The sequence below is a fragment of the Rutidosis leptorrhynchoides genome, chromosome 7 (assembly GCF_046630445.1).
Source record: "Rutidosis leptorrhynchoides isolate AG116_Rl617_1_P2 chromosome 7, CSIRO_AGI_Rlap_v1, whole genome shotgun sequence".
NCBI classification, from domain to species: Eukaryota; Viridiplantae; Streptophyta; class Magnoliopsida; order Asterales; family Asteraceae; genus Rutidosis; species Rutidosis leptorrhynchoides.
Window position 1 is genome coordinate 335,087,706 of NC_092339.1, and position 16,101 is coordinate 335,103,806.

The 16,101-nt window shown below is 35.5% G+C and overlaps 2 protein-coding genes across 2 annotated transcripts; both read right to left on the reverse strand.

Annotated features, from left to right (window-relative positions):
* Window positions 1-196: 196 nt before the first annotated feature.
* On the reverse strand, window positions 197-2,437 carry LOC139858524 (uncharacterized). The gene has a single exon (XM_071847363.1). The coding sequence runs from the start codon at window positions 2,420-2,422 to the stop codon at window positions 224-226; it is 2,199 nt and encodes a 732-aa protein (XP_071703464.1). The 5' UTR covers window positions 2,423-2,437; the 3' UTR covers window positions 197-223.
* A 3,689-nt stretch (window positions 2,438-6,126) lies between these two features.
* LOC139857272 (ATP-dependent Clp protease proteolytic subunit 4, chloroplastic-like) lies at window positions 6,127-14,524 on the reverse strand. The gene is made up of 2 exons (XM_071846006.1): window positions 14,093-14,524; window positions 6,127-6,842 (listed from the first exon to the last, which is right to left on the reverse strand). Exons 1-2 carry the CDS (start codon window positions 14,488-14,490, stop codon window positions 6,359-6,361), a joined length of 882 nt encoding a protein of 293 aa, XP_071702107.1. The 5' UTR covers window positions 14,491-14,524; the 3' UTR covers window positions 6,127-6,358.
* Between the last annotated feature and the right edge of the window lie 1,577 nt (window positions 14,525-16,101).

Below are 16,101 nucleotides of genomic sequence, written 5' to 3' on the forward strand. Positions count from 1 at the left end.
TAGAACGGATTTAATCCAGGTGAATCCATCGCTCCACAAAATGAAACGTCATCCGTAATAAATAAAACGTTCAAATTCTCATGACTTTTAGTATATAAGGAAAATGTATGTACTATAATTATATGGTAACTTTTTACCCCAACTTAGAATATGGTAACTTTTTATACCATGGTTACATATCTTAAAAGAACTCGTTATATTCATCAATGAACAAATCTTTACCTTAAATATCTACAACATTATACTCTACAATAATTCCTTGTAAAAATCTATCAGGAACAATACCTTCTTTAAGCATAAGGCTATACAGTGATCTTGCATCACCTAATCTTCCAACCTTACAATAACCACGAATCATAATCGCATACGTTATAACATCCGGCAACAAACGCTTATCTAAAACCCTACGAAACACCAATAACACTTCTTCCATTAATCCCCGTTTGCATAGACCATCAATCAAGATACTATAACTCACAATATTCGGACAAACATCATTCTTAACCATCTTTTCATGTAACTCGAGTGCAGTTTGTGTTTCCATAACTTTAAAATGCCCATCAATTAAACTACTATAAGTAAGCACATTTGGTTCTAAACCTATTTTTACCATCCCTAAAAATATCGACATTGCATCTTCGATTTTACCTTCTTTGCATAACGCATCAATCATGATAGTGTAAGTAATGATATTAGGTTTCGACTTTTCATAAATTCGAAAAGCTTCATTCATCATTTTTTCACTACAATAGCCACTAATCATTGTGTTGTACGTCACAATATCAGGTTCGGGCCCATTTTCACGAACGTGACTAAAAAGCTCCAACGCCTTTTCAAGTTGAGAACTTTTGAAACACCCATTTATCAAAACGTTATAAACATCAATATCAGGTTCTACTCCGTTTTCAACCATCATTTCAAGAATCCATAACCCGGTATCCACACCTTTTTCTTTACAAAATCCGTCTATAAGAGTGCTATATGTAACATTATCGGGTGATAAACCCATCTTCAGTACTCGAAAGAACAATATTAAAGCCTCGGTTAACCTTCTAGACTCAATAATCGCTTTGATCAGCACAGTGTAAGTGATGACATCAGGTTTTAAATTATATGTACCCATTTTTATGTACAACTTCACAGCATCCTTAATTAGCTTCATTTTACAAAATCCATCCATCAAAATATTGTAAGCAACAATACTAGATTTAAAATCACTGTTTAAAGACTGATGAAATAATCGAATAGCGTCACGCATTCTACCTTGTTCTGCAAGACCATTTATAAGCACACTATATACCGTTTCATCTGGTTTATAACCATAAGCTAACATTTCATCATAAAAACGAAACCCGCACCTTAAATTTCCTGTTTTACACAAACCATCGATAAGACTGGTATAAACTAGAACAGATGGCTCGAGACCCTGTTTAAGAATTTGACCAAACATTCCAACCGCCTCATCGACCCGCCCATTTTGACACAACCCATTTATAAGAATGCCATACGTAACTAAACTCGGTTTAACCCCTCCATTAACCATCTTTTTATAAACTTCAAACCCCTTTTCAAAATTTCCTACTTTTACGAATGCATCTATCATCGAGCTAAGAACCACGACGTCTAAAACAATTCCTTGATCCAACGCAACTATAATTACTTGATGCCCTTCATTCAATTTGCCTGCCCGAAAAAAACCATCAACCAAAATACTGTATACAACCAAATCAGGAGTGATTCCTTTTACAAGCATTATATCATAAAGTTTAAACGCTTCGTCTGGTTTTAATTCCTTCCAATACGCTTTCATTAATGTGCTGAACGTTACAACTGTGGGGTCCGGACCCACCTCTATCATCAAAGATAAAAACTCTTGTGCAGTGGCTAAACACTTATCGTTGCAAAGACCTTTCATGATCTTATTACATGTAATTATGTTAGGAACAATCCCTTTTTCGATTACACCTTTGTGGAACTCGAATCCTAAATGTGCCTCACCTTTATTAAAAAAGCCACCCATTATATACCCGTATGCATTTGAGCACGAATCCTTGTTCTTTTCATTAGGATCATTACATATATCCGAATACACGTCTGTTATTAAGTCAACCCTCTTCAACTCAACCAAACAATTCAACATTTTCATCAACGCATATGGTGAAACAGAAATGCCTGTTTTTAACATCCGATAAAATAAATCTACCGCCTGGTCAATTTTCCCAATTCGACAATAGTTATCAATCAAGAAACTATAAACTGTAGTTTCATTCGAACGATAACTCGAAACACCCGCGCAAAAAGCATCAAAACAATCAAAATCCCCAACTCTCTCAGACATTTTATCAAACACCTTGCGCGCATGATCAAACATTCGTTTTTCAAGCAGTAAACAAATAAGACAACAAAAAGATTCAATCTTCATACTATCAAACCCTAGACGATGTTCGTACCACTCATAAAACCTAATTGCCAATTTGGGTTTCGCGCGTAAACCGAACAGAATTTGTTCTAATTGATGGGGTTTCAAATTAACGATGGAAGAATGGTTTAACAAATGTTGGTTATGGTCTTTCTGTTGAAATGACGTCACTATGTGGTTGATTAATTGAGATTGTGATGATATATATGGAAGGGAATTGAAAGATGAGATGAATTTGAGAAAGTGAGGAAGACTTACCTTTTTGAATGATGACGATGAGGTGTATGATTTAGATAATAAGAGCATTGTTTGTTGTTTGAGATTATTATGGAAGAATGAAGAAGACGTAGTTCCATACAGTGATCTTGAAAATCCCCCAATGTTGGGAGGTTTAAGGAGCAGGGTTTTATTGTTCGCCACGTTAACTCTTGCTCCTCCGTGCAATATTCCATTTTTTACTTTTTTAATATTGGGTTAATTAATTAATGATTAAGGAATATTCTAGTAAAATGACCCGTGAAATCACGAGTTATTTAAGTGAAACAGTTTAATAATATATTTTAGGTATTAAGTGAATTTAAACGCTAAAGTCATTTAGTTTAATGATCCGACGGATTCCAACTAAAAAACTTCTCGTTGTTTTTACAAACACATTGATGTACTTAACTTGGTCGGAATAAATGAACTACATTTATTCTCTCACCACCATCTTCCAATTTTCATCACAATTACTATTTTCCTTGTCATAAAAGCCTACATTAGAACCTTTTATTGAGACGTGTATTTTGCATATATATATATATATATATATAACGTAATTAATCTCGTAAAGAGAACTCATATTTGAATTTGAATAATAATATAAAAATAATTAATTATTAATGAGAGTGAGTTTTTTTCCCCGAAAAACATGAAATAAATAAATAAGTAGATTTAATTTAATCAGTCATAGATTTAATTTAATTAGTCATTAATTAGATTAATAACATTACTTTAAGGGCTTAAATTTTTTTCTTTTTCTTTTTAATTTTTTTTAACAAAAGAATTAGCCTACTAATGACATCATCATTATAGGATTTTAATAGAAACTATAGATAATATTTAGAGTGTAATGATTTAATACTGAATGATTATTTTATTTATTTAAAAAAAAAACAATGTTAAAAGGTTTATAATCCGAATGATTTAAAGGTTCTGAATAAAGTTGTCTTTGAATGAAAATAACCTGTTTAATAACTATCTTAAACGAATAATTTGAATGATGTAAATTTACCATATTAAACTTTGATATGAATAAAAATTACAATATGGTATAGTCAAGGTTGTAAAACTCGTGACTCGGGGAGAACTCGACAGGAGATTTTTGAGGAGTTATCGGCAACTCGGGGAGAACTCGGGGGAGAACTCGGATGTTGACTAATGTTGACTTTTCTAATATAAATAAATATTTTTAATATATTATAAATATAAAATATATATATTAGCTATAAACAAACATTTTATAAATATATATGTTAAATATATAAAGTTTAGTTACATATAAATATTTATTTTAATTAGAAGGGTTAGATTTGTATCTATTTGATAATGAAGTTAAAAGAAAAACTGAATTTATGGTGTTAAAATCTATGACAATTAAACTTTAGGAGTTTAAATGTAAATTTAAATAATAATCGACTAGTTTCTAGATCTGACGTGAGAGAAATGCAGCTTTCCATTTCTCTTTTTGTGAATCTATCTCTGTCTTCCCTTTAAAATAAAAGAAAAAGAAAAATAAGTCTCAATTGGGTTTCAAATCTTTCGAATCTTTAAGGTTTGGTTTCAAATCATTCAGATCGATGATCGACGTTATCAACAACGCTCATCTCCGGCAAGTTTTGAGTTTTCCGAAGCTGTTGACCATCGTTGACCGGCGGTTGACCGAGTTATTAGCGAGTTAGGCGCCGATTTTTCGCTCAGACAGTTTTGACGAGTAATCGCCGATAAATCGGCTGAGTTAACCGAGTTTTGCAACCATGGGTATAGTTGTTGAATAAGTTTTCTTGATATAATTTAAAAAGCATATTACAAAAACTTAGGTACTTAATAGTTAAGAGATAGTTCCAGCTCTATCCTACTGTAATAATTCTTGCTAAGCCGGCCAAGTTCGAATAAGGGAATGCTTCCCCCGACCATTAAAGGAAAGGCTCGACGAAGGGCTGCCGGGCCCTTCTTCCGGCCGATCGGGCTCTGAGAATTCGGAGTATCGGTGTTGTACCATTCAGCATCATCTGTCATTCGGATGTTAGAAACAAACGTACTGAATGATGAATGGTTCAGAATTCAGTGCTAAGTCATTCTATTTAGAGGTAAAAAAATGCACCCTTACTTTCAATAAACTGAATTTTATACATGTCACTACTTTCACTTAGAAATATCGTATATATCATAATATCATATATCATATATTACTCTATATATCATTTGGTGGTTGCCCCTAATTACTCTTCAATTTGTCCTAAATGGTAATATTACATGCTTATATAATATATTTAATATAACATAAATAAAAGAACAAAATTCATAAGTGTAGTTGAGTCAAATTTGTTACTTCTAGTAAAAGTTTAGTAAAATACTTGTTGATATAAAACAGAATTCACACATTTTCATAAAATACATGGTATATCAAGTACATGTTGAGTTGAACACATGTTTATTTATGATTCAAGATTATGTAATATCTCAAGGTTAGGCTATTACTTCCTCCGTCATAAATCTATAGTCCATTATTCTATTTTAGAATGTCCCAAATTAATTGTCCACTACAAATTAATTGTCCACATTCATAGATTGAAAAGAATATTGTGATAAAAGTTTTTTGTGCCTCTACTTTATGCATGTATGACAAAAAGATAGATAAAAAGTAAGGGTTAAAACTGAAAAATAAACAGAAAAGTGCATGTGATAGGTACTTTTTTTTTAAACTGTGTGTTTGTTATCTGGAGACAATAGATTTGGGACGGAGGGAGTATGATTCAAGATTATGGAATATCTCAAAACCAATGTTAGACACGACAGATAGATATAGTCTCAATTTTTTTTTATTTTTTATTTTTTATTTTGCTAAAATAACGATAACGTTAAAATAAAGTCTTTTCATCAATCGATGAGAAAGACGAACAAAGATACAGATAAACCAAAAGTACTGCAAGGCTCGAAAGCAGTAAACGCACCATATCATTAAACAACAAGCAAAAGCTAACTAAGTCCGAGCCTTGAGCAACCGAATTACTAAAACGATCCCGGTACAAAATCCATTACAAGAACCTAAATCTAACCAAACAACGACAAACAACACAAAAACAACACCCCGATCAGAAACTACCTGGCAACCGCTTTACCTTTCCGAGTCTTTATGATGATCTGCTTAACAACCACACCGTCAACTTTCAGTCGATTGAATTTCTTGTCCACCCGGTTTTCAATCGCATATGAAGAAACCTTTGCCGAAGAGATACCATTCCTAATACCCGGTACGAAAGGAGGGAGCCAACCCTTCCTCCTCAAGACCCTAAAAAAAGTCAATGTTGCGATCCACTTAAACACCACCAACATCGGGTCCGATCTTGTCCGCATCATTCACCTCCTGAACATCTTCATCCCTAATCACGACATCTTCAGTCGCCACCTTAATTATGTTTTTCTCCAACTCATTTTTATCAAAACCAGTTGATACCAATACATCATCTGTTCTCGTATTACTAAAAACAACTAAAAACACCAATAATGTGTCAATGTTATTATTAGACTTAAACATACAACAAATTTGAGTGTGAAAAAATAAAATGAAACAGCTTTATCACTTCAACCTAAAAACTAACAAACTCTAATCACTAACAGAACAATCAAACAAACATAAACTCTAAAATCATCTTCATCCATTCATTACCTCCCACCCACCTAATAAATTTCATCATCCGGTATATCAGGATTCAAAAACTTTTCAGGATCTTTGGTAATCGCATCGTAACTAAGAGTAGATTTAACTCGATCCGGAACAGGCTCAAGTGGAATAATACTATCTTCATCAATAACACCGTCAATTATTCCGTATTCAACCGCTTCAATAGGAGACAAGTATCGATCTCTATCAATATCTTTTCGAACTTGTTCATACGACCGACCAGTAGATTCTGATAAAATTTTGGTGACGTTATCTTTATTGTGCATCATTTCGCGAGCTTGGATTTCGACGTCGATCGCTTGGCCGCTAGCACCGCCAAGCGGTTGGTGGATCATGATTCGTGTGTTGGGCATTGCGAGACGTTTGCCTTTAGTTCCGCCACCGAGAATTAGTGAAGCGGTTGATGCTGATATGCCTAGAGCAATTGTTGACACGTCAGCACGTACTAGCTTCAACACGTCGTAAACAGCCATTGAAGAGCTTTTTCACAATGTAAAATACTATAAGCTGACTATATATATATATACACCTACACACACACATATTTTACACATTTTAAAATACATGTAGTTAACTAACAAAAGTAAGCACTCTGACAAATATGAAACAAATATTGGTCCAAAGCTAAATGATTACACAAATGAATATCTCAGGTGTACACATATCAAATTAACAAACTTTTTACTATATGTAAATATGTAGAGAATTTAGGATCTTCAATAGACTTAATTACTAATGGAAGAATCCAATATACATAAGGCAAGTGCATGACTTGTATGTACTTCAAGTGTCGATAATAATTTTTTGATAGTTTTCAATATAACTAACTATATTAGACATCGCCATAGGCATGAAAGGGCAATCTGTGGATATTACCTAAAATACCATGAAAAGACGATTTTAATAACCAAGTAACGTAACCAAATTGACTAATTAGACCAAGCAATAAAACATTCGAGCAAGTCCCCTGTCAATGCATATCCAACACAGCTTAAAGAATCTTTAAAAATAACTACAAACACACCTCAAAATGTGTAAACTTATACAAAATTTTTAAAACATAAACTTATCTCCATCAAACAGTCTGCAAAATTGCTTTGGAACTATTTTTATCGTATTCTTCTCAAATAATTAAAACTTCTATAGATTCTTTAAAATATTCAACAGATTTTAGGTTGGCTAACTAAACAGATAAGGTTTTACCCAATTCATGCTACCTAAAGGGCCATGTTATCCCGTGACCTAGTGACTGTTTCCGACCCTTTTCTATGGCTACCCATTTATAATATCCAGAGAATTAATGTATGGCTGATTGAGGGAGTATTGTGCTAGTTACTAGTTATGTAATAAACTTTCTACTATAATCACACGTTTGCAACCTACTTCTACAAAAAAAAATTATGCAAAACGTGTTGGAAGCTTCGACGAGCCCAACACACCCACTATAGATGATCTAGACTATACTAGACTCACTATACCAACACTTTGGCGTTGATTAGCCTTTAATTTTATGAATTCTTAGTGCACAATAGTACTTAGGCGACAGTGTCGACCATATATCATTTAGGCGGTATAACCGACCATGTATCACTTAGGCGGCAGAGCCGACCATATAATAAGAACAACACAAGTGCACTAAGAACTTAAACACAAACTAAGGCTTAACCGGGAAACTTAACAAAGAACACTTTTATTAATACAAAATACAATTACAATATTACTTACTTACAAGCTTTTCTTCTCTACTCACACTCTTCTCACTTCTTACTTCTTCTCTGCTTCTCAACTCACTCTTTTCACAACTTGATTACAAATGAAACTCCTCACTCATATTTATACTTGTCCATGAAAGTTTCTACACACTAGATATTTCCATGGATAAATATCTAGATATTTCTCACCTACAAATATCTATATTATTTAGATTTTTCTACATATAAATATCTAGATATTTCTTTTACATATTAATATCTAGATATTTTCTTATACATATTAATATCTAGATATTTTTTCATACATATTTACAAATTTCATATTATTCCAAATTTGCATTGTATTTTAACACTCCCCCTCAATGCAAATTTTCTTCCAACGATGACTTGCAGACCATTCCAAGTACTTCTCTGAATTTTGTAAACTTTGGTTTACTTAGGCTCTTGGCGAATATATCTGCAACTTGTTCATCTGTCTTTGTTGGCACCATCTTGATCTCCCCTTCAAGGACCTTCTCGCGAACATAGTGATAGTGTACTTCTATATGTTTTGTTCTTGCGTGAAAGACTGGATTCTCTGCTAGACGTATAGCTGATAGGTTATCGCAGAAAAGCTCTACTTGATAGTCTGTTGATTGATGAAGATCTTCCATTAGTTGTTTCAACCATGTAATTTCTTGTGTTGCTGATGATGTCGGTCGATATTCTGCTTCAGTGCTTAACAAGGATACTGTTGGTTGTCTCTTGCTGCACCATGATATTACTCCTGATCCAAGACTAAACATGTATCCAGTTGTTGACCGTCGTGTATCATAGTCTCCAGCGTAATCGGCGTCACAATATCCAGTCACATGACATTCTTTTGTTTTCTTGTATAAAATACCAAAGTTGATAGTGCCTTTAACATACCTTAAGATGCGTCGTACAACATCAAGGTGAGGCTTCTTCGGATTGCTCATGTATCGACTAACCACTCCAACTGCATAAGATATGTCTGGCCGGCTTAGTGTGAGATAAATAAGACTTCCGACCATCTTTCGATACATGGTAACATCTTGAAGACTTTTTCCTTCATCTGCTCGTAGTTTTGTATTCGGATCCATCGGAGTTGAGATAGGTTTGCAATTAGGCATTCCGTACTTTTGTAAAAGATCTCGCGCATATTTCTGTTGTCCCAGAAATAATCCTTCTCTTTTCTGCTCTATTTCGAGTCCAAGAAAATGTTTGAGTTCTCCAAGCTCCTTCATATGAAATCTGATAGACAGATTCTCTCTTGTCCTTTGGATCTCCTCGTAGTGATCTCCCGTGATGATTAAGTCATCCACATATACTAGCACTATGACTAGTTTTCCTTGATCTTGTTTTACAAATAAACTAGAATCTGAAGGAGCAACTGTGAAACCACTTTGTACCAAGAACTCGCCAATCTTCCCGTACCAAGCTCTTGGAGCCTGCTTCAAGCCGTATAGTGCTTTCTTTAATTTGCAGACATGCTCGGGATGGATTTTGTTCTCAAAGCCTCTTGGTTGATCCATATAAATGTCTTTGTCAAGTTCTCCATGTAAGAAAGCGTTCTTGACATCCATCTGCCACAGCTTCCAAGATTTGCTAGTGGCTAAAGCTAGTAGAGCTCGAATTGTTGTGATCTTCGCCACTGTACTAAACGTTTCTTCATAATCCAGCCCATATTGTTGAGAAAAACCTCTAGCAACAAGTCGAGCTTTATACCTTTCAATGGAGCCATCTGATCGAGTCTTCACCTTGTAAACCCATTTACAAGATATTGGTTTTACATCTTTTGGCTTTGGAACTAAACTCCATGTCTGGTTTTCTTTTAGTGCATTAATTTCTTCTTCCATCGATTTCTGCCATTCTCGACTTTGTGCTGCTTCTTCATAAGTAGAAGGCTCAATAGGTATTGATTCATCCACATGAGCAGTATTGGCATACCTCGGATTAGGTTGCCTCGGTCTTGTTGATCTCCGTAATTCTTGTACATGCTCCTCGACATCCATTTGGCTTGGACGAACCTCCTTGGATACAGATTGATGCACACCAGTTTTCCATGGACTCGTTTCCTTAGAGTACGACTCTTCTCCTTCTTTAGTTGGATCTACTATTTGCTCTTTACGTTCTTCTATTTCTTCTAGAACTTCTTCTAATCCATGAGATTCTGGAAGCTCTATCTTTTGAGGTGACCACCATGAAGAAGCTTCATCAAATACCACATTTCTTGAAGTATGACACTTTCCAGTATTTGGATCACAACATCTCCATCCTTTTCTTGATTCATCATAACCGAAAAAAATGCATCGAATTGCCTTCTTATCAAATTTGCTTCGGAGATGATCTGGCACGAAGACGTAGCATACACATCCAAAAACCTTGAGATGATTGACGGTTGGCTTGATCTTCCATAATCTTTCATATGGTGAAATATATCCCAACTTTGTTTGTGGGAGTCTGTTAATCACGTATGAAGCCGTCCTCATACATTCGGCCCAAAATTTTCCTGGTACATTCTTACCCCAGCAAGATGACGATTCTTACGTTATGCCACTCCATTCTGTTGTGGAGTATTAGGGCAAGTTAATTGCCTTCTGATCTTGTGCTTCTCAAGATACATATTGAACTCAGTCGATAAATATTCTCCTCCATTATCTGTGTGTAAGCACCTAATCTTATTATTGAGCTCACTTTCTATCTTCTTCTTGAACTCTTTAAACTTCTGAAAAGTCTCCGAATTTTCCTTCATGAAGTAAACCCACACATACCTTGAGAAGTCATCAATGAATGTCACCATATACTTCATTCCTCCAAGTGATGTTTGTTTCACTGGGCCAAAGACGTCCGAGTATATGAGCTCTAGTGGTGTCTTGGACTGATGTTGTGACTCCTTGAATGGCAATTGGTGAGCTTTTCCAAATTGACATCCAGCACATATTGTATCTGTTCGGATATCAATTTGAGGAAGCCCATTTACTATGTGTTTCACCATCATCTCCTTTAACTTGTTGTAGCCCACATGCCCAAGATGTTCATGCCAAAGATCAGCCGTCTCATTCTTTCGAGTCTTATCCACATATGCTGTTTCAGCAGATAGTACATAAACCGACTCTATTCTTCTTCCTTGCATAATTGGATTGCCAACCACCTTCACTCTCTTGAATACGGACACATCTTCTGGTCCAAAGAGCACATAATTCCCTTCTGCTGTCAATTGTGGTACTGACAGTAAATTCTTCTTTAAGCCAGGGACAAGATACACCTTCTTGAGTTGGAGCTTATGAGAGCCGCCTTCATTTGGAATTATTATCTTTCCAATGTGAGAAATAGACAACCTTGAATTGTCGGTTGTCAACACGACTCTCTTTCCTTTGTAATCATCCATTTCTTGCAGCTTCGTCTCATCATTGGTCATATGATTTGAGCAACCAGAATCGATGATCCAATCATCTTTGTAGTTTATTGTTGACTTTAAGGTTGCTGCAAGAGCTTGATCATCCATGCCAGCTTCAACAGAAAATCCAGCTTCTGCATCCCATGTTTCCTCATTAATGGTTGCTTCAAATGTGACCTCTTTCTTCTCACCTCTTGCGATGGCCAGATTTCCTTCAAAAGTTCGCCATTTGGGGAATTTACAATCTCGAGCAAAATGACCCTTCTTGCCACAATTGAAGCATTCACCATTCTTTCTCTTATCATTTTCTCCATGTTGTTGGCGATGATCTCTTCTTCCTTGTTGAGCTCCCCGAGCTCCCCCTGAAGCGTTGCCTTTTGACTTTGGGTGACTCTTCCATCCATATGTGTGACTTTCTTTCATCGCATCTTGTCTTCGAGATGTTGCTTTCTTCTTATTGGTGAAGAGTGCATCTTCTCCGTCTTTTATGGTTACATCATTCATCTGCTTGGCTAATGCCTCTTGATTAGCCAATAAATTCTCCAGCTCTATTAATGATGGTTGAGTAGGTCATCCTCTCACAGCGGCTATAGATCCATTATACTCGGACCTTAAGCCGTGGATGATAATTCTCTTCATCCTTGCATCACTCACTTTCTCTTCAGGAGCAAGTTGAGATATCTCACGATAAATAGATTTCACTTTGGTGAAATACTGAGAAATAGATAGACTTCCTTGTGAGATAACTGCGAGTTTATTTTCCAAGAGCTGGAGGCGTGCTACATTCTTCTTTGAAAATAATTTTTCAAAAGTTTTCCAAGCTGTCTTTGGTGTTTTCTCGTCACGGATGTGCTCCAATAGATCCTCCTCGATTGTAGTCTTCAATATAAATAAAGCCTTCCCTGCCTTGATGTTCCATTTTCTCAAGGCTTCGGCATTTTCTTTCGGTGGAGGCGTTGTGTCACTGCCAACAACTATTTCCCATAAATCCTGTCCTTGTAGGTAGGATTCTATGCAAGTCCGCCAATAACCATAGTTGTGGTTATTGAGACTCTTGATTCCACTACTCGTACTTGCAAGATCTGCCATCATGACGTCCAATGTCCAATAAGCTTGGTCCCAGACCGATGAGCTTTCACAGTTCCTAACTGTGCTCCGACAGAATCTCCCTTAGAGCCTTGGTGAAAACAAGTCGATGTAAACGTCCAACGTTTACCGATGATTTCCTCTACTAGAGATGGTCCCGAACGATCCGCTCTGATACCAATTGTTGGAAGCTTCGACGAGCCCAACACACCCACTATAGAGGATCTAGACTATACTAGACTCACTATACCAACACTTTGGCGTTAATTAGCCTTTAATTTTATGAATTCTTAGTGCACAATAGTACTTAGGCGACAGTGTCGACCATATATCATTTAGGCGGTATAACCGACCATGTATCACTTAGGCGGTAGAGCCGACCATATAATAAGAACAACACAAGTTCACTAAGAACTTAAACACAAACTAAGGCTTAACCGGAAAGCTTAACAAAGAACACTTGTATTAATACAAAATACAATTACAATATTACTTACTTACAAGCTTTTCTTCTCTACTCACACTCTTCTCACTTCTTACTTCTTCTCTACTTCTCAACTCACTCTTTTCACAACTTGATTACAAATGAAACCCCTCACCCATATTTATACTTGTCCATGGAAGTTTCTACACACTAGATATTTTCATGGATAAATATCTAGATATTTCTCACCTACAAATATCTATATTATCTTGATTTTTCTACATATAAATATCTAGATATTTCTTTTACATATTAATATCTAGATATTTTCTTATACATATTAATATTAATATCTAGATATTTTTCCATACATATTTACAAATTCCATATTATTCCAAATTTGCATTGTATTTTAACAAAACGTCCATTTCAATTTTCAACTAAACTAGAATTAAGCTTTCTTAAATTCTTAAATCATATGGAAAAATATCATGTGGAAGCAGCAAGATGTCTCTAAGAAGCAATACCATAACCGTCAAAGGATGAATTTTATAGCCATTTCTTGGTACGGAGATCCTTGGAAGATTGAAAAAAAAAAAAAAATTACAACACACATACGAGGATTAACTTAATATGGAGTATAAGGTTTTGTGCAGTAGCAGGGCAACACAATAAATTACGGAGTAACATACAACAGGTTTTCACACAATACACTTTTTGAGAGGGAGTTAATGAATTACTTTTCTTTATCTCCTTATCACCCTTCTGTATGCAGAGAACTACTTTTTAAGCGTCTGGATATAGAAAAGGCTTATGTTTACCTGCTCATTTTAGGGCAAAATGAGTCGATTTCAATAAGCAATTTACAATTACTTAGTTCCTTACTTCAATCTGAATATACACTTGGTAAATTCAACAATTACATACATTACAGTGAAATAAGTTGTTTCAAGTACTAATTCAATCTCAAGGATATGAAAGTAAATCAGTAAAACACCAAATAACATGATATTAAAACACGCCCAGATTGTTAAGCAAACATTTGCATATAAAGTCACAAACTTTAATACCAAAAACTGAAATTTCATTAAAAAGAAAAAAAATGTACCTAAGAGAACCACCAGTAGAATTAATAAAAAGTCTAATATCTTTAGTTGGGTCTTGAGCATCTAACAATAGCAACTGACTAATAATAGCATCAGCAACAAAATCATCAATTTGAGTCCCTAAAAACACAATTCTTTCTCTTAACAACAACCCCATCGCATCTGATTCCGCTCCTCTCATCGCCGTCGCCGGAGTTTGTGGTGAAGAAGCTGAAAACCCAAGATTTTGTTTCAAGTCGAAATTTAGGGTTTGAGGGGACGACTGAATTGAACATTTAATGGGTTGTTGGAGACGGTGGAGAGAGAAAGACTGCGGTGGTTTAGGGTGAAGAATGCGGCGGAGATTGGTGGTGGTGGTGGGATGGTAAGAAGAAGGGGTAGAGAATGAGAGCAACTCCATCTCTGTATTGAGAATAGAGAGAAAGGAGGTAAATGATAATTGTCAACAATCACGTAATTCTTCCCTTAAAATTCCTAAAATGGGATGTTGGAAATATATCTCCCTTACATTTTGGGAGATGATATTTCCAACATTCCATTTACTTCTTTCACCATCATTTCATCATTTTCTCCTAAAATACACCTCCATAAATTATAATAAAAAGTTTTTAAAAAATTATATAAGTTTATCATTAATATCATTTTAGGAATTTCAAGTGGAACAAGTAAAAATTAATGTGGATATATCAATTCCCAAAATGTAACTCCATTTCTCTCTATAGTACATACTAGTCCGGACCGGCAAGCGCGTTGCGACGGGCGCTTTCGGCCTGCGTATTCATATTAAACGTAGCATTGTTTATTTAAAGAGGGGAACATGGTCCATGTGTTAATCGCCGTTTTAGATGTCGTTGTGTTAAGCGTTTTTTAAAAAGTATCCGTTTCGAACGTAGTTAGTTTTGTTTTGTTCAATAAATTTTTCCGAGTGTAACAGTGCTGTCTGAAAAATTTAACTTCCGGCGAACAGAAAGATACGGGCTGTCGTTGTGTTTAGCGTTTTTTAAAAAGTTCCTGTTTCGAACGTGGTTAGTTTCGTTTTGTTAAATAAAATTATTTCGAGTCTGACGCTTCCGTCGAAAAAATTTAACTCGTGGCGAGCGGGAAGATACGAGTTGTCGTTTTGTTTAGCATTTTTTTTAGAAGTGTCCGTTTCGGGTATAGTTAGTCCCGTTGGGTTCATAAGATTTTTTCGAGTTGAACGGTGGTCTATGAAAAATTTAACTCGCACCGAGCGAGAAGATAGGGCCCGTTATAAATTCGGGTGGAATTAGTTTCTTTTATTTTAATAAAAATATATATTTACACTTTGTACCCCTGAAAAAGTGTAAATTTGAGGGGCCGTTGTGTAAATATAGTCGAAGATGAGGGGCCGTTTGTAATGTGAACGTAAAGTCAGAACGACAATTCGACATAACTGAAACTACGAAATCGACCACCACTTTTAGTATATAAGGGTTAACTAGATTCGGATCGGCCCGCGCGATGCAGCGGGGCCTTTCCGGTTGCATATTCACATTTAACGTAGCGTTATATACTTATAGAACCATAAACGCGGTGATAAGGGTGTGGTTGGATCCACTTGGTTAGTACCTAGTGTTCCTAATGGCATGCGCGTTTTTAGAACCTGAAAAATCGTGTAGGCGTGCGCGTTTTTAGAACCAGAGAATTCGCGTAAAAAAGGAAGACGGAGCCGTGGGTGTGATGTAGTTAGTTTCGCTCGTTTATTCTACGTCTGTGTATATGTATGGAAAATAGCCCGAAATATTTAACGTTTTCTAAAAAATGTCCATTTTGCGCGTACTTAGTTTCGTTGTGTTCGTAATTTTTTTCCGAGTTAAACGGTGATGTCGGAAGAATTTAAATCGCGACGAGCGAAAAGATACGGCACGTTAAAAATGTGGGTGGTGTTTTTTAAAAAGGATAATAATTTTACATGTTTAGCCCCTGCAAATTCGTTGAGTTTAACATTGTTGGGGGCCGTTTTGTAAATTTGTATTTTGTTGCCGTTTTC

What these genes read in the sequence shown, in the direction of transcription:
- LOC139857272 (XM_071846006.1), bottom strand. Translation starts at nt 14,490, where the DNA reads ATGGAGTTGCTCTCATTCTCTACCCCTTCTTCTTACCATCCCACCACC. An exon ending in TCTACTGGTGGTTCTCTTAG is followed by an intron (nt 6,843 to 14,092) that starts GTACATTTTTTT and finishes ATTGTGAAAAAG; the next exon opens with CTCTTCAATGGCTGTTTACG.
- LOC139858524 (XM_071847363.1), bottom strand. Translation starts at nt 2,422, where the DNA reads ATGAAGATTGAATCTTTTTGTTGTCTTATTTGTTTACTGCTTGAAAAA.